At 52.7% G+C, this 18386-nt stretch overlaps 2 protein-coding genes across 2 annotated transcripts; one reads left to right on the top strand and one right to left on the bottom strand.

The window, feature by feature from the left end:
- The first annotated feature begins 655 nt into the window (after positions 1 to 655).
- LOC112110364 (la-related protein 6-like) lies at positions 656 to 9225 on the top strand. Its single transcript, XM_024205317.2, has 4 exons — positions 656 to 670; positions 1929 to 2105; positions 5184 to 5394; positions 8164 to 9225. Exons 2-4 carry the CDS (start codon positions 1939 to 1941, stop codon positions 9223 to 9225), a joined length of 1440 nt encoding a protein of 479 aa, XP_024061085.1. The 5' UTR covers positions 656 to 670; positions 1929 to 1938.
- A 5114-nt stretch (positions 9226 to 14339) lies between these two features.
- PRR22 (proline rich 22) lies at positions 14340 to 17750 on the bottom strand. Its single transcript, XM_024205309.1, has 3 exons — positions 17624 to 17750; positions 17325 to 17387; positions 14340 to 15514 (listed from the first exon to the last, which is right to left on the bottom strand). The coding sequence occupies exons 1-3, from the start codon at positions 17748 to 17750 to the stop codon at positions 14340 to 14342; spliced, it is 1365 nt and encodes a 454-aa protein (XP_024061077.1).
- Between the last annotated feature and the right edge of the window lie 636 nt (positions 17751 to 18386).

Raw genomic sequence — 18386 nt, 5'->3', positions numbered from 1 at the left:
AGCTGGAATCCAGGCAGACAAATGCACTTGTGTGGCACTGGGGGACAGAGCTGGCTGGCTGGCAATTCCCCGGGCGTAGGGGTGGGGAAGTCCCGTCTGGCATCCAGCTAGCCTGGCTGGTATACAGGCAATAGGAGGGATTACCAAGGGAAGAGGGCCTGGTGGAATTTAGAGCAGCCTGGGCACTGCTCTGACCTGCTGGGAGTTCAGCCTGGGGCCAAGGATCCAGGGAGCACATTTGTGCCCCGTGACTGGCACAGGTCAGACTGGGCTAGGGTGACCAGATGTCCCGATTTTATAGGGACAGTCCCGATTTTGGGGTCTTTTTCTTATATAGGCTCCTATTACCCCCCACCCGCTGTCCCGATTTTTCACATATGCTGTCTGGTCACCCTAGACTGGGCCCACAACGGTGGGGGTTGTGTTTTTCTTTCTTCCCCACCCCCTTTCCGAACTGATTCCATCCCAGGGTTTCCCTCCAGCCATCACCCCCAGGACAGGAAAAGGCACCTGCTTCCCATATCTTCACTCCCTGCCCATTAGTGAACGCCTTCCCCAGCTGAAGGCCAACCCCAACCCTGCTAGGGAGCGGCTCCTTCTGGTCAAAGCGGGGAACTTCCTGTGACAACAGCATCATCTCAGCTCTAGGAGCAGTGCAGGCCTGGCCTTTGTAGGTTTGAGCAGAAAGCAGCTGTTTCCTTTGGGTGGGAGGAGATGCTGCTGGAGCTATCAGAGCGGGGCCAGCTCCACTCCCCTGCTCGAGCGCATTCCCTGCCCTTTAATAGCTTGCTTTTCACTGATGGAAGTGGACGCTGCCTGCCTGCCCCTTTACAGACAGTTCACATGCCAGAACCGTGCTGCCATCAGCATCACCCACCAGCCCAGGGGCATCAAAAGGAAGTAACCTTAGAATGTGGGGTCCTGCTTCTGTCTCCCAGCCCTTTTCTAGCCTTCACAAAGGGCAAGAGGCAGCATTTCAGCAGCTGATCTAGATTAATCATTTAAATTAGCGCTGGGGATGCAAAAGGGCCCCCACAGAAAGTTCCCTGTCTCAGCAGAGTCACGGACGGGGCTCACCAACTTCTCCCGGTCTTGAGCTCAAGGTGCATAACATGCCTACAAAGGCAGGGTTAGCTCTGCAATTCACCCTCCCCCCAGCTCCGGCTCCCCCATCATATACCTGGTGAAAGCCATTAAAAGCTCAGCTCCCAGGGCACACCTGCTAGGACGCCAAAGGCCTCTCCTCAGGCTGGGGCGCTGCCCTGTTTCCTGCAGGAGTCTCATGCAGAGCAGGTGAAGCTGTTTAACCTGACAACACATTTCACCTGGATGCTCGTTTGCCTCCTCTTAGCAGCCAGGGCAGGCCCCAGAGCTCTGCTGTGTGGCTTCCTGGGTGGGTCTGGCTTTTATTATAAGCCAGTGGCCTAGGAGGTCTAGGGAATTCTCTCTTTGTATTGTTAGTAGGACCAGTTTGTGGGGGGAGGGAAAGGAAATAACGTAGGGGTCTCCACAATGTAGCAGAAGGAGCTGGTGGGCTCTTAGTGCATCTTCACCTGGTGAAACAGGTAAGAAGCTGGTGTTTGCACCTGCTTTCTCCTGCCCTTAGGCCCACCCCTTTCCCAGAGTCCATCATCTGCTTCTTGGGGTGTAGTGTTGATCCCTGCTGGGGGAGGGGTGGGTGATATGTGCCCTGGGCTCCCAATCGCACTCTCATTTTAGTGCTGAATTTGTAATGAAAGAGGTGCCGGGGCTCAAGCAATTGTCTTGTATTCATAACCCATGTGCCAAGCCCGGAGATACTGGGGCTATGAACTCCCAAGCCCAGAGGTGCTGGGGCTTAGTCCAATCGCTAATTAAGCACTGTCTCCTTCAATACGAGGCATTTAAGCTGCTTGTGATTGTCCTCTGTATTTCTTCTACCTTGCCAGATGAAGCACCATGTCGTCTCATGGTTCCTTGGTGGCCCTGGGGCTTGGTTCCCAGCCCAGGTGCAGCACCCCCGTGCAAGTGCAAACGACTCCTTTTTCTACTCTGCACTTCCTTCCGCACAAGAGCCAGCCTCTCCCCCCACTGAGCCAGGAAGACTTCTTTGAGAACTTTGATGGGTATGTGTCTATCTATCTATTGTGGGGCTGCCCCTCCCTGATAGCCCTGGAGATAAGGCCTTAGTTATCTCCAGTTTCCTAGTAGTGCAGGCAGTGCCCTGCCGTATGCTGCATCTCCTAGAGGAACCAGCTCTAGGAGAGAGAAGGGAGTTGAGGGCTCCCTTCAATTCTCTGCCTCTGCTGAGACTGCAAACAGAGGGGGCAACTGGTGCCCAATGTGAGCTGCTGGGGGTTAGACCAAGACCCCAACACACTTTACATGATCCTCCACAAAGGCCTTTGATATTATCCACTTCTGTTGGCTATTGATCTGGACTTGAGCTAGTGCTCTCGCGTTGAAAGTTCCCCTCTAACCTAGCGCCAATAGGCTGGAGTCGGCTAGTTCCCAGCCGGCTTGGCTCTGCAGTGTCCTGCTGCTTGGGTAGCCCTTTACCCCAGGGCACAGCGGGTGTACAATGCTCCCATGCTGAGTTATTACATAGCACTAGCAGCTCGAGACCATTGGGGGGGCCCCTTGGTGCTGGGTACTGTCCAAACGCAAGGTGAGATGGCCTCGGGCCTGACGCGCCCACTGTCTAAATGGATGAGACCGAGGTGCAGAGCGGGTCCTTGCCTGCGATCGCACAGCAGATCAGTGACCAAGCTGGGCAATGGGGAAATGACCCCATTATGGCTTTTAACCTATGGCTAAAATCCGTACTCTTCTCACCCGGCTTTCTCACGCAAGCAGGGAGCTACCCGCTCAGTGCAGGCTGGGTATTCACGGGACCCGCTTCCCTGCACTATGCCTATGTTTGTAACTTGGAAGCTCTCAGTGGAACCGATTCTCTGTGGGCTTCTGGTCCCCCTCTATTGTAGGTATGCTGGCCAGATGCGTGGACATGGGGGAAAATCCTGGGGGTGGGGAAGGGAGTTGGTATCAAATAGGAGAAACGTCTTCCCAGCCTCTCCCTTAAAGCGCCTCGCCCCACCTTCCCCCAGGGTGTCTCTGCCGGGGAGTTAGATACAAGCAAAGAAATGTGAGACTGGAAGGGACATCCATAGGTCATCAATTCCAGTCCCCTGCACTTGAGGCAGGACTGAATCTGGGACAACTCTCCCATTGCTAATTAAGGTTTCAGAGAAGCAGCCGTGTTAGTCTGTATCCACAACAAGAACAGGAGTACTTGTGGCACCTTAGAGACTTAGGCCTTGGCTACGCTTGCAGCTGTACAGCGCTGTGAGGTAAATCTGTCTGAGTAGGGAAAAGCGCTGCAGTCTGTCCACACTGACAGCTGCCAGTGCAGTGGTGTGGCCACACTGGCAACATTTGCAGCTGTGTTGGGAGCGGTGCATTCTGGGCAGCTATCCCAGCATTGGTGTTGCTGCAATGTGCTTTTCAAAACGGCGGGGGGGTGGATTGTGACAGGGCGTGTGGGGGGAGAGAGAGCGCTTTTTGGAGCATGTCAGCTCTCTATTTTGCAAGTTCCGAACTCCCGGCCTCCTGCTCATTCATTTACTCACTCAAAGCAAGCTGCAAACTGTTTGCTTTTCTCTGTGGTACGAGCTTTGAAACCGGCACTTCCGCATTCCTGCAGCCGGTCACAACAATGGAGAGGATTGGCCACTTGACAAGGTGATTAGTACAGCGCTGCAAGCATTTACACTCACACCCGTGAGTCCTAGCCACTCCGCTGCAGCTGTTATTCCTCTCGGGGAGGTGGAGTACCTGCAGCGGTGTACCCAGGGAGATACAGCGCTGTAAGTGCCCTGCCAGTGTGGACGGGGAGTGAGTTACAGCGCTGGGGGAGGCTTTACAGCGCTGTAACTTGCAAGCGTAGCCAAGGCCTAACAAGCTTATTTGAGCATAAGCTTTCGTGGGCTACAGGGCACTTCTTCCCCAGGGCTCTCTTCCTACGACTACAGCAGAGATTCCGCCCCCCAGTGTTACAGCCTGAGAACTGTAACGTGGGAATGAGATCCAGGCCTTATCTCACTCCCCACTCCTTCAAAGTGACCCAGTTTCAGGAGATGGGGGGACTGAGGTCATGGAGGGGGAGTTAATCGAGAAACTCGCCCTTCTAGGGATTGTGGGCGGGAGCCTGACTGACGCAACCGCTTGTCCCTCTCAAATTTACCATTCCCTGGGCTTCCCTCCTTAGTCACGTGCTGCCAAAACATTACAATGATGATCTTGCTTGCAGGGTATAATTAGTGGGCAGCAACAGAGTCAGGGTGAGAACAGGTCTTATGGGTAATACACTGAGTATTTGCACCACAGCTAGCAATCAGCATTTCTTTCAAGAGCTAAATGCTCAAATATCTGGTTAAACAAAAGCTTAACACTATTTGCAATATCACCAGCGGCTAGGGTGACCAGATGTCCTGATTTTATAGGGACAGTCCCAATTTTTGGGCCTTTTTCTTATATAGGCACCTATTACCCCCCACCCCCGTTCTGATTTTTCACATTTGCTGTCTGGTCACCCTACCAGCGGCTTGCATCCTAATGTTGCAGTCATTCCAGAGACTATTCCGTCCCCTCTTGAAACAAATCCTGGGTATCTCTTGAGCTCCTGTCTAGGGTGTTTGAATGGCCTTCCCCCAGGTGAGCACCTCGACAGCCAATCTGCACAAGCATTAATAATAATAATAATTGGAACAGAGCTCTGGGGTCCCAGTTCTGTTCCTTTTGCTGCTGCACCACACTCACCTCCCAGATAGGTAGGGACACGTGGGTATCTTTCTATGCTCACCCAGTAGTAGCACTTCCAATCCAGAGCTACGCTGCTGGTCTCTAACCCAGCCACCCCCGTCTCCATGGCTGAGTGATGCTGATCCACTCTGCAATGCAGGTCACATCCAGGAACAGCAGTGGGGAAAGTGCTGTGTTTACCGGCACTGAGGGCTGGAAGCTCCTCTGAGATTTCCTTGTATTCATGAATCCTAAAGGCGTTGCCTCGATTGCAGCCACACCGGGGTACCTGGGTGTTTGTCTGTAAGTGGGTAACCCAGCTAGTGACAGGTGTCGACTGTAAGTGATCCAGGCCTGTGTGCTTGTTTATCCCTTGGGCGTTAACCCGGCTGTCTTGCTCGTAGGAGCTTCTACGACCTGAATGACATTTTTGGGGCTGACTCGTTCGAGTGCGACTCCCCAGTGCCCGACGCACAGCTGATCCAGAGGATTGTGTCTCAAGTGGAGTTCTACTTGTCTGACGAGAACCTGGCCAAGGATGCCTTCCTCCTCAAGCACGTTCAGAAGAACAAATTGGGCTTCGTCAGCATCAAACTGCTGACATCTTTCAAGAAGGTGGGTGGTTCCCTCTTGCCGCTCACATCCTGGTGCATGGGACTAGAGCAGTGTTTCTCAAATGCGGCTGCATGCGGCCACCAGGGGCTTTTCTTGCGGCCGCAACCTCCTGGGCTGTGATTGCCCTCCTCATCCCTTCCAAGGCAGGGCCTCCTCCCCCTTCCCTTCTCCCTGTTGCTCCTGGATGCCCCGTTGCTCCTTGGTGTTGGTTGCTGGGGCCACCATCAGGGGTTGGGCCCTGCCCCCCTCTGGAATCACCGGGGGCACAACGCTGGAGGAGCAGGCAGCCAGTGCGTCCCCCACCTTCCCAGGGGCGGTGGGCTTCAGCTCGGGGGTGGCAGGGCAGCAGGCTCTGGCTGTGGGGCTTCGGGCTCCAGCCCCGGACACTGGCTTTGTGGTGGCAGGCCCCAGGGTCCAGCCCATTGGCTTCGGGCTCCATCCTCTGGCCCCCGTCCTCCAGCTGCAGGACTTTGGGCTCTAGTCGCAGGGCTCCAGCCGTCACTGCCTCTCCCAGCTCCCCACCCCCATCTCCCTTGGCCCTCCCCCAGGGCTTAATTTGTCCCCAGGCTTGCCGGGGCTGAGTAAGTCTGCTGTGAAAAGGGATACTTGTATGTTTGTTAATATCACTTTTCACAACAGACTTACTAGCTAGCAATGAATAAATTACAATGATTTGGACGTGTCTATGTGCATATTTATTTGGTTTTCCTAAAGCTAATTAAGTATTTTAAGAAAAAGTGAGAGAGTGGCCACCAGCCAGAGCTGGTGGCCGCACTGAGGCCACCAAAAAATTTGTCCGGAGAACCCCTGGACTAGAAGGAAGCTAGGACTGGATCTAAGTGCTGTAGCCTTTAAGAGGAAGGACCAAGCCAATATCCTGATCACGTGCTAAAGTTTAGCTTGACCTCCTCTGGCCCTTGCAGGGCTCAACTTCGACCTGGGTCGTGGCCTGCCCCCTGGCCATTTCAAATGGATACAGCATTCCCCACCCCTCCTCATCCTAAACTGCTGTGCAGCCTCACTCTGTTATCAGTTGTGCTTCACCCCAGAGGTGGCTGCATTTCAGAGGTAGATGGCAGTGGGTAGCTTGTAAAGTCTTTTAGGATCTTTCGGGATGAAAAGTGCTCGATGTAGATGTTAAGATTTAACTGTTTGTTTGGCACAGATTTTCAAAAATGGGAGGGCCTCGAATTAGGTTCTTAAATTGCGTGACAGGCTCTGGGGAAGAGAAGCAGTCTAATTTTCAGAAGTGCTCAGAAAGAAGCAACATTCATTGCCTGCTCCAGGAGGTAGTGGTTGCCCAGCATTGGTAGAAATGGAGTCCTTTACTTGTGAGACTAACCTCAGGTTCCTATTTTGAGAAATCTTGGCCTAAACAGACACATGTCAGCGGCCTTCTATGGAATTCTACATACTCAAGCTCTGACTCATGTTTAGCCGTTCTTGGCTTGTGGGTGAATATTGTGTGTGCTCTGACTGTACACAATCAGTCTGCTTGTACAGGTGTAGCTGGATGGAAGTTTCTGAGGTGTTAGATGAGTCCGACCTCCTGCATAACGGTCCCTTCCAGGCCCAGCCACACCATCTATGAAACCTCTGCTCCCTTCCTCCCTTGAAAATAGTTAGAGCCAACGTCCCCGAACTCTGTGCTGCAGACAGCTGAGCTCTTCTCGTTTCTGGCTACTGGTAAGGGGGGAACCCAAGTGCTAGCCTGGACTTCTGTGAAAGCAGCTGAGGGCAAAGAGGAGAAGCTTTGTTCCTGGGGTCACTGTGCCATAGTAGGGACAGGAGAGGTGAACAGATGGGCTTTAGAACCTGATGACAGCAGTAGGGGAAGGGAACAAGGAAAGCAGAGGAACAGAGCGGGGGGGGGGGGGGGGGAAGACATAATTATATTAAAAGACCAGTTAAAACATAACAATACTCCGCATGTCAGCATGTGCTGGTCTTTCCCCAGAGATGTAACCTGATAACCAGTGGGAGGTTAGGGCAATCCTCTCTGGATGAGGCATGCTATGGAAAAGCTATGAGAGCACCCAAGACTGAATATTTTGTAGCTGGGAAGTGTTCTCCCCCCCCCCCCCCCCCCAGTCCCCACACCCTGTTTCCATGACTGGTGTCGTTTTAAGATGGAGCTTAATAAACCTTTGGGATTCTATGACGGGATTGCCTGGGGACTGGCCTCCGTGACCCAAGAGGCCCCTTCCGGTAACCCTCTGGGGTCTCAGGCCCTGTTCCATAGAGCAGCGTGCGCTTCCAGGGCTCTGTCCGAATAACCAAGGGCCAGGCGCGTGGGCACGTTCCTCCCAGGCAACATGCTTCAGCTCGGAGCGGGAGGCTCCCCTCCAGCAGGAAGAGGTGGGGAGTCGCTCGCCACAGAGCATTTGGCTCAGGGCAATTTCCGAAGCTCCCACCAGAGCAACATTTTTATTCGTCTCTTTCCCCTGGCGCTTCCCTCCTGGATCTGTTCCATACGCAACTTTCCCACTGCCTGTCTTAGCACAGAGGCACTGGGGGTGAAATCCTGCCCAGGGCTGGGATGGGGATAAAGGAGGCGGGAACACCATTCTGACTGGCTGCTTGGGGGTGTGTGTGTGTGTGTGAAAGGAACCGAGGGCATGTGGGGAGCTGTGCCCCTTTCCATAGCTGCACATGGACAGTACCAGAGCTGGTGCAGAGGGTTCTGTGCAGGTACATCCCAAGAGTAGGGGGAGTCTTTGAATATCCTCATGGCAGGAGAATATTGTTTCCCTTCTCTCTTGCTGACAGGTGAAATACCTAACTCGAGACTGGAGGCTCACTCTCTACGCCCTGCAGTTCTCGGAGCTGCTGGAGGTGAACGAAGAAGGGACTAAGGTGAGAAGGAAAATTCCCATCCCGGAGTCTCTCCTGAGCATCCCGCCAAGCAAGCTGCTCCTGGCCTGGAACCTCCTACCCCAGGAACAAGGAGTGTCGCCACCACTCCAGAAGAGCTTCATTGAGACCATCACTAAAATGTTCAGCCCCTTTGGCGCCATCGCCTCCATCCGCATCCTGAGGCCGGGTAAGAAGCTGCCTTCCGACGTGAAGAAGTATTCCTCCCGCTACCCCGAGCTCCTGACCAAGTGCTGCGCCTTGGTGGAGTATGAAAACCTGGAGAGTGCTAGGAAGGCTTATGAGGAGCTGAACCATGGCCTGGGCTCCCCCGGCAGGGAGAGCATCAAGGTAGTCCGTCTCTCCGGGAAGGGCGCCAAAAAGAAGAGCGGGGATGACGTGGAAGAGGTGGAGCTGGTGGACCAGCTGGGCAGGAAGCAGCAGGCGTCGGAGACGCTGGCCTATGCCGCGGGAGACTCTTTCTTCTGCAGCTCTTCGGAGTCCGACAGCATGCCGGCTTCCCCTCCCGTCCTGATGCAGAAGTATCTCTCCACTCCAGTGTGGTCCGCCGGCAGCCTGGGCATGAGCTTCAAACCCGGCTTCTTCAGCAGCCCTCACGCCAGCCCTCTTCTCTCCAATAAAAGTCTGGCTCCCCCCCACTGCCCTTCGCCCCTGGCTGCCGAGCTGGGCAACGGTGGCTCCTCCAGCCCAGACACGAGTCCCGAGTTCCGAAGATTGTCCGATTCCTGCTGGGACAGCGGGATTGGCTCTGGCAGCTCCTGGGTCCAGCGGCGACGGGTGGCTGCCCATAGCCAGTCTCTGGAAACCAGAGCTCTACCCTGCAGCTCCCTGGCACTAAGAAAGATGCCGGATTCCTTTGGCCTTCGACCTGGAGTGATGCGCCTGCCCCATGGGCCGGATGGCACCAAAGGCTTCTACAACAGCATCGGGAGAGGAAAGCTGGTCCTAAGACACTAGTGTGTCTCGTTGTGGTTCTTCTGTGTGTTTTTTGTTTTTGTTTTTTCTTCTCTCGAGTAAATTAGCCCAGTGACCCTGGAAAGAGGTTATCTGCTAACGTCTTAAGCGCAGCCCTGCGGGAAGCTGGAGTCTGAAGTATTCGAAACTTAGGGTTTAAGAGGGATGTTCAACGACTAGTCGGCTTGGGAGGTGAGATGCTGAGGAAGAGGATGTACCAAACAACCACCATTTCTCTCTCGCTGCAGTGGCTGCTTCTGTCCATGTGCTGTCTAGTATCTAGACTTTCTAAGCCGAGCCATGCTGCTGAGATTTTATTGTAGCGAAGGGTTTTATTCCACTAACTCCCACGCTATCCGCTACCAAATAGTTGCATGTGTATCTCAGCCTGCACCTATCGCTAGCAAGACTCAGGGACTTGTTCCTCTTTCTGATCCAGTAATGTAGCCTTCAGTTCTCAGAGCAGTGTCACCTAGGGGTGAGTTTATACCCTTTCAGAACCAGACTTTCAGGATGTGGTATTCTGTAACGGCCCGGCTTGGCAGCAGATGATGTAAATAGGTTGTTTCTAAATGGAGTATTGTGTGTTGACATGTGAGGTTATGCAGATGGAATGTTAAAATGATCAATAAAGAGAGTTGAAGTATTCCAGGCACCTGCTGTACTATTCGAGCCATTGCTTTCTCCTTGCACATCTTTCCTGGGTTCTCTGCGGGCTGCAAAAATATCTCCCTCTTTGGAAAACTTTCTGCTTTCAAAATGAGTTTCCTAGCAAAGGGACGCTCATTTCATCCGGTACCTAGGCTGTTTCTTTGCCTCCTGCCAGGGATTAAATTCAAGCCCTCCTACCCCAAAGGAATAGACACTTATCCCCCAGACTCGGAGAATCTTCACTAGTGGTATGGGTTCTATGACACAATTAGCAGGTCTGCCCTCTCCAGGATGGAATCAGGACACTGTTTCATTACTGTGTCAGCCACTGGCAAGGTAATTTTGGGGTAAGAGAGTCCCTTCCCCACCCATATAGACTTTGTCTCCAAAGCAGCTTGTTTTGTTGGTTCAATAAAAAGGTGTCACGTTCTCTTCCCTAGAACCCACATGGTTGTAGACACTACTTCTGTGTCCGCTCTGAATACTGATCTTGGTAAAACTTTTAATAGGAGATCTGCAAAGGGGGGGAAAAAAATGGGGGATCTATGGGGGGTTAGGCTCCTTGGGGGGATAGATAAGCACTTAATTATCTACCTCCCAGGCCTATAGTAAGGTTGAGATCACTAGTTTGTAAAACGATGCAGAATCCTCGATTGCAAAGTGCTTTCTACAGCCTGGTCAACACTTAAAACTTAACTTGCTGGAGCTACGTTGCTCAGTGGTATGACAAATTCACACCCCAGGGTACTGTGCCCCTGGTGTAGATGTGGCCAGGCCCATAGAAGAATTCTGTCAATCTAGCTCCTGCCACCCAGGGAGGTGGATTACCTACCTCAATAGAAGAACTTCTTCCATGGCAGAAGGAAGCGTCTACCCTGTGGTGCTACAGCAGCATAGGGTAGATAGAACCCTATTTGCACAATAGTGCTTTGTACATAACAATGTGGTTTCCCCAGGGAATTCTAATGGGGGTGCTTCATGTAAGGGCATCCCAGGCTGGGAGCACCAGGGGGGATCGCACCAGGGTGTCTGTGTTGTGAGCCTCCACTACTTAATGGACTTTTCCTCTTCGCTTAACTCAGTGGTTCTCAGCCTTTCCAGACTACTGTACCCCTTTCAGGAGCCTGGTTTGTCTTATGTACCCCAAGTTTTACCTCCCGTAAAAATGATAACAGGGCCACTGGAACAATGTTCTAGGGTGGGGTGCTGAGAGCTGTTGAACCACACTATAAACCCTTTATATGACAGAAACCACTTCAAGCCGGGGGTGCTGCTGCAACCCCTAGTTCTAGCACCTATGAATGATAGTGTCACCTCCTGACTCAGCGAGGCCCTGGGCTGCTCAAACATAGTGAGAGACCGTTCAGGCCTTGCAGAGTTTACAGTCCAAACGAGACAAATATTAGTAAAATGGATCCTCTATTAGACCACATACAACTGCACGGAATGAAGATGTTTACAAACCCACCCTCTAAGTGCAGAAGCCAGGGTGCATGATGCATGCAATTGCTATTAAACAAAAAAAATTCAATAATTATTTCATCAAAAACCTGGTAAATAATAAAAAGGTACATGGGGGGGGGGGGGGGGAAACAGAACTGCATCTGTTTCAAAGCCTGCAACTTGGAAACAACTTCCCACTTTCAAAATGGTGTGTGTATTAATGTTGTGAACAGCCCTACCATGAACATGACAGTAATTGGATTTGATGGATTTGCTGCATATCATACAACGGTACCTATTTAAGGGACAGCTGTAGCAGAGCAGGAGAGGGGTAAAGAAGCAGAGGCATCTGAAATGCAGTTTTGGGAACAGGTTTGAAAACAAGTGATTTTATTGTATTATACAGTTTTTTCTTGCATTATAAAGCACCTCTCCAGGGTCCTAGGTGCTCGTAAAGCAAAGCTGTATAACGTACATATAGCTATATAAATAATCTTCACATAAACACTTGCCCACTGACCCTGTCTTTTGAAATATAAATCATCCAGTTCACTGAACTTCCACAACTTAATTGGCTCCTCCAACCAACCCTTATCGCTTAACTTGCCCCTTTGAGGAAAAGCTGGGGCACTAGGTAAGTCTTGTGTTTGCTCCGGAGTCATCCATTCTGGGCTGTTTTGGAACAAAGGAGGAGTAGTGAGTACCTGTATCTAGGCTCCCTAGATGGAAGATGCCCCCTGCCACCGGCTTAAGCTGGGGGGCTGTTGGCTTCTGGGCCCCCTGCAAATTGCAACGGTGATGGCGTAGCATGGAGACATTTGTCCCAAACTGTTCAGGGCTTTACGGATCAAAACGGCTGCTATCAGTCCCACCTAGAAACCAATTGGGAGTCTGCATTGCCTTCTGAGCGGCGATGTAGCAGCGTGTCTGCGTGAAGCAGTACTCTAGGAAGGAAGGACCGTCAGACCTGTGGTCCATCTAGTCCACTGTCCTGTCTCCAACCGGGGCTAGTTCCAGATGCTTCAGAGGAAGGTGCCAGTGAACCCCTTGGAAGTGGACTGGTTCTTTTAATCTCAGAGGGCCCATGGAAACAGGCTCTCACCAAGTGAAGGACCAGTCTGCCCATGACGAGGATGTAACCTCCACCTGCTCTATGAGGGCCAGCTTGTGGCCTGCTCTAGGTGAGAACCAGAAAATGGCTGGGTCCGCCCCCAGGTTGTCATGGCAGCCCTGAGATACTGAACTAACCCCCACGAGTCCTTATGTGCATGGACAGCGAAGTCACCAAGGACAATGATCCTCATTGGCTCCAACACCGCAGCAGAGAGAAGCTGAGCCACCCCCTGCCAGGCTCTGCAGTGGGGTGATCTATGCACCAGGCCATCACAGCGTTCACCCATTAAATGCACCATCGGTGGCACCCCAGAGCCAGCTAGCAAGAAGCAGGACGCAAGCTCAGGCAGAGGCACCTGCTGCCCCCTGCAGCCTCTCCTCCAGGCAGCAGTAGGGTGACCAGACAGCAAGTGTGAAAAATCGGGACAAGGGTGGTGGTGGGGGGTAATTGGCCCCTATATAAGAAAAAGTCCCAAATATCGGGACTGTCCCTATAAAATCGGGACATCTGGTCACCCTAGGCGGTAGCAGCAGCAGCTACTTCCTCTTCCCTTTGCCTCCATCTTCTCAACTACCTCTGCTGGGCCAAGAGGGGAAGAAGGGATAGCCCCTCCCCATGGCACACACCGGGCGCTGCCGCCTGGCCCAGCACCAAGGATCTGGGGCCTCGTTGTGTGCCCAGGGCCCATGAGGTGACCAGTTACATCCCAACTGTGGGGCACGTGGGTAAAGGGCAGTCACCGAGGAGGAGATCCTAGGGGTGGGCACAGAGGAGCTGCTGGGAGCTAATTTACATCCTGAGCCGTCCCTACCCGGCTCCTCTAAACTTCATTCGAAGGGGGCCCTGTAATAGTTACAGAGTCCAATCATCAGCGGCGGCTCCAGGCACCAGCGCTCCAAGCGCGTGCCTGGGGCGGCAAGCCGTGGGGGGCGCCCTGCCGGTCCCTGCGAGGGCGGCAGTCAGGCAGCCTTCGGTGGCGTGCCTGCGGAAGGTCCGCCGGTCCCGCGGATTCGGCGGCAATTTGGCGGCGGGTACGCCGAAGCCGCGGGACCGGCGGACCTCCCGCAGGGACGCCGCCGAAGGCGGCCTGCCTGCCGTGCTTGGGGTGGCAAAAAAGCTAGCGCCGCCCCTGCCAATCATCATGCACTCTGAGACCGTGCCTAGTGCTCCATTTGCTGGAGCCACACTCCCACTCTAGCTCGGGTTAGACCCCCACCGCTGGCAATCCACTGCCATGTGTTCCGGGCGGGGCAGGACTGCGGGGTTCCGTGCTTTCATTGAGGGCCTCCTTTTCCACTGCCCAGCACCTTGGATGGTCCAAGGGAGGGTGTCCAATGGGGGTGTCTATTCTGACCATCCTGAGCTGTACTTGACACACCCACTTTGCAGGCTCTTAAGGCACCCACGGCTGGAATAAATCCCCCCCCCCCCTTTGCACTGATTAATGCCGGTTTTTGTTGAAACCGGCTTTCTTCGAAGAAGGAAAACCAATTAATTTCCCCAGGGACTTTCTGCACCTCTGAGAATCAGCCCCCAATGCACCCCCGAAAGGCAGTTGTGGTAACAGTCTGAATTAGTCATGCACAGCTAAATATATATTCTAAGAGACCTGTAACTCATTGACCAACTGTAATATCTGGGAATGATGAATGACTGATGTTGGACCCAATCTGCAGGGTTTCATCACCCTTGCAGACACCTGGCCCGTTTCCATCTCCTTCCCCTCTCTTGCAGCATGTGGGACACCCTTAGAACCTTCTCTTAAATGCGGGCACAGAGCGGGTTTCCGGATAGATCGCTTTTAATAGAATAATAGTAGGATGGTTCATTAGGCTCAGTCATTAACTGCAATCACCCAGCCCTGCTCCAGCCCAGTTTTGCTTCCGTACAGCTGCTCCGAATGGGCTAGTCAGACGCCTGTCACCGGGCATTCCTGCCTGTCCGACGTGCTGCTCTCCTGTGCAGAGGCAGGCGGATTTTTGCTGTTTGTCGGCTTTCCTTTCTTTATGGATGCACTGCTGTGCTTCTCTTTTCCTTGGGGCTCTTGCCTGGGGTCCTGGAGCGGCCCACTGTCCTGGGGAGGCTGCAGCACCCGCTCCAAATCCCACTTGGGGTCCTCAGTGAAAGTTTTGAGGTCATAGAAATAATCCATGCTGGCCACTGTATTTAGGATCTCGGGAACGCTATAGTCAAAAGACAGCAGCTCATCAGGCAGATTGAGGGACCGTATGTCGCTGGACGAGTCGTCACACGGGAAGCAGCCATCTTTGCTTTCGCTCTCGCTGGACGTTAGGGTGCGGCTCAGGTTCTCTCTGGAAACCTCCGAGTCCGAGTTAGCTGGAGAGCAATCAAACAGCTTCATTGCATCTTCCAGCAAAACCTTCTCAGGCAGATCGAAGGGCTCCTCTGTGTCCAGCCCTTCGCTGTCTTCAGCGACGAGGCTGTCCCGCAGAGGACACGACGCTGCCTCCGCCATCACCTGTGCGTTTGCCACACTGGGACTGGAAAGAGGGTTTTGATCGTCGATGCAAATGTCTGGGATCTGTGTATTCACTAGGAGGTTCTGGCTCATGTGATTTTCTTTGAGTTCTTCCCCGTCCACCTGGAAACTATCAAACCCTTGAAACTCTGGGTTGTGGGGACTTGGCCTCCCCTTAAGCTGGCAGTAGGTGCTTATCTGGAGGCTCTGCTCATTCTGGCTGAGTCCAGGCAGCGATACGAGGAGTTGCGGCAGTTTGTTGTCATTGTTCTGACCATCTTCCTGTGGCTGAGGCATCTCAAGAAACTGGGAGTCGTGGAGTGGGTCAGGGACCAAATTACCTTGTTCTGTCCCATTGGCGGGGCCCTCCTGATTGAAATAAGGCATGATGTATTGGGGGTTGCTCGGGATCGGGTGGTAAGGTGGGTAGGGGACTGTCTGGACAGGACTCTTGAGGTATCGGTGGGGGTCCAGAAGGTAAGCGTTTGGTGAACTGGATCCACCCGTGAGTTTATAAACTGACGGTTGCACGAAATTGGTCATTGCCCATTCGATGCGATATATCCGGGGATCGAAAAAGCACCCACAGGGTGCCATCTGGAAACCTGGGCAACGGAGATAAAAACATCATTCGTGGGGACCCCGGAGCCGACGAGTAAATAAATCCTCCGGGAGCGCGTGACTCACCCCCAGCCAAGACCCGCCAAACGCCAGATCCTCAGCTGCTGTAAATTGGTGGGGTAGTTCCCTTGACTTCAATGGGGCTGAGTCAGTGTACACCAGCTAAGGGTCCGGCACAAAGGATCAAGGCTCTGCTATGGCCCAGGTAGGAGCGTAGGTTACACACTGGGTACACATCTGGTCCGAAACCGGTGCCAGTGGAAAAATAGCGTCACTTGCACCGATCTGGGATTTGGGGCAAATGCAGCCTGGAGTCAGAGGGTGCCGCTCCCAGGGAATCTCTGGGCCCAAGTGAACAGTGTAAGTGACATGTTTAGTGTAAACTGATCACAATGCAGGTGCCGTTGACATCACAGGGCGTGTCTAGGCTACGAAGATGACATGAGCATAGCTAGGTTGCCGTATCTGTGCCGGCCCAACCCCGTAGTGTAGACACAGCCTACACTGCTGGAAGGGGTTTTTCCATGGGTGTAGGAACACCCCCACCCTGAATGATGGTAGCGTTCCTCCATCGAAGTAGCTGCATCTCCACTGGGGGTTAGGTCGGCACTACGATGTTCGTTAGGGATATATATATTTTTCACACCTCTGACAGAATCATAGAATGTCAGGGTTGGAAGGGACCTCAGGAGGTCATCTAGTCCAACCCCCTGCTCAAAGCAGGACCAATCCCCAGACAGATTTTTACCCCAGTTCCCTAAATGGCCCCCTCAAGGATTGAACTCACAACCTTGGGTTTAGCAGGCCAATGCTAAACCACTGAGCTATCCCTCCCCCAAAGCTATTGTGACCTAACTTTTCCATGTTGACTAAGCCACAGTGTAGCTTGCACTGATTTACCATTCAGATGGTGTGTGTGTGCGTGTGCAAAATGAGGGGAGCTTACACGCCAGGGAGGGAGTATAAGGAAGAGCAACCAACAGGAGAGTGGAAGGGAAAGCGGACCTTCTCGCCGGATACCAGGCAGCTGTCTGCCTAGCACCCTTTGTTATCTTTTACAGATGAGATTTGCAAAGGGCGTTAGGGGCCTGTCATGGGATGTCCACACCAGCCCCTGAAGGGGTTAAGGTGGCTAAATGGGCCAATTAACTGCCTAGGCTGCACCTGGAGGGGGAGCCAGGGAGCCAGGAGGACTAATTGAAGCTCACCTGAGTGGAACAGCCAGGGCTTGTATAAAGTCAGACAGCTGGAGGCAGAATGGGGCTACAGGGAGGAGGTTTGCAGTCACTCCCCCTGAGACTAGGGAGAGACGGGAGCTAGGCTTGTAGGGAAGGACATGCCTGGAGGAGGGTGGAGAAAGAAACGGAGAGAGGCAACATAGGAAGTAGTCCAGGGAAACAGCAGGAAGGTGTGGGACTGTACAGACCTTAGTGGTGGGTGTAGGGTCCCCAGGCTGGAACCCAGAGAAGAGGGCAGGCGTGGGTTCCCCTACCAGCCAGTGGGGAAGTGGCACCATTGAGGCAGTGAACTGGAGGACTGCCTGGGACAGAGAGACATTGGTATGCACCCGCAGAAAGGGAGAACCAAGCCACGAAGAGGGAGCAGTCGAGTCCCGAGAGAAAGTCGGCGTGAGCATCTGCAGGAAGAGGCATCAGATGGGCAGAGCTAATCCTCCTCTATGGCCACAAGGAGGTGCTCCAGTGGTGAGTAGCGCACCCCTGGACAGTGCCCAGGTCTTATGAAAATTCCAGTCTTAATTCTTATGTCTTTCAATCTTATGTGTCCTAAACATACCTGCAGGGGGTCCAGTGAAAATGTCTTTCTCTTGACTTGGGGGATGGTACAGGTTGGATCGTCCTGAAATAGTAACACAGAAAAGTCACAAGGCCCCATTTTGAAATGATGCTTTATTTGATGAGTATTTTGACAGGGTGTAAAATTATTAACTTCAAAGGATTAAAGAAAATTGGAAGAGAACGAAAAGGAGAGAATCCAGCAGTATATTTCCTGAAGAGAATACCCAGGACTGATGACTCTGAAGGGGGGAATTTAAAAGAGGAATAGACAGCAGAACAGAGAATTAATTCTCTTACCTACTGATGCAGGGTTGTCTGGAAGGACAAATGTTTGAAGTGGCCGGTTTGACTGGCTCTCCGATTGATCTAAGGGTCTGGGACCATAGGCATCATGTTGCTGGTAGAACGGTTTTGGTTGCTGCATAATTGCTGTGTCAGTCTGAAGGACAGTCAGGTTACACAACTGCTCTTTGGATGTATCTAGGAGAATTGGCTCCAGTGTTGCCACGGCTGAGAAGTTCTGTTTTGATGGTTACTCGGGAAAGAATTCCAGGTAACAACTGAGGTTCTAAGTCCCCTAAAAGTGCTGAGATAGTCATTACCTTTGGAGTAACCTACCTGAGTTTTTACGGTAGGAATTTTTTATTTTTTTTTAAATCCGGCAGTAAAAGTTTGATCCTGGGATTGCCTTGTCTGGGGAGAATGGGTGGTGTTGCCATGAGATGTTTCAACAAGGGTTGGTTAAAGTGTGACCTATAGGACATGGAGTTCTTGCAAGATGAGAACTGGTGCCTCATCTTTAATGTGGCGCATGCAAAGCGCCATCTCTTGCAGCGCAGCCTAAAACGAATGTGTTGCTTCTTCCTTTAATCCTTCAACACCTCAGCTAGTTCATCAGGTAAATCTCCGCTCCATCTTCTCTCCCAGGCTCATCTGCATGTGCACTCCCACATGCACTCTCTCTAGCTTCTCGCTCAGCTGTTTCTGGCACGAGCTTGCATTTTCCCATGGCAAGTTCCCCAAGTGCACAAGTTCCCAGGAAGTGCAGGACACCAAAGGG

This window comes from Terrapene carolina, unplaced genomic scaffold (assembly GCF_002925995.2).
Source record: "Terrapene carolina triunguis isolate 2854851 unplaced genomic scaffold, T_m_triunguis-2.0 Scaffold194, whole genome shotgun sequence".
In the NCBI taxonomy this organism is placed as follows: Eukaryota; Metazoa; Chordata; order Testudines; family Emydidae; genus Terrapene; species Terrapene triunguis.
This window is presented reverse-complemented; position numbering and strand designations above follow the sequence as displayed.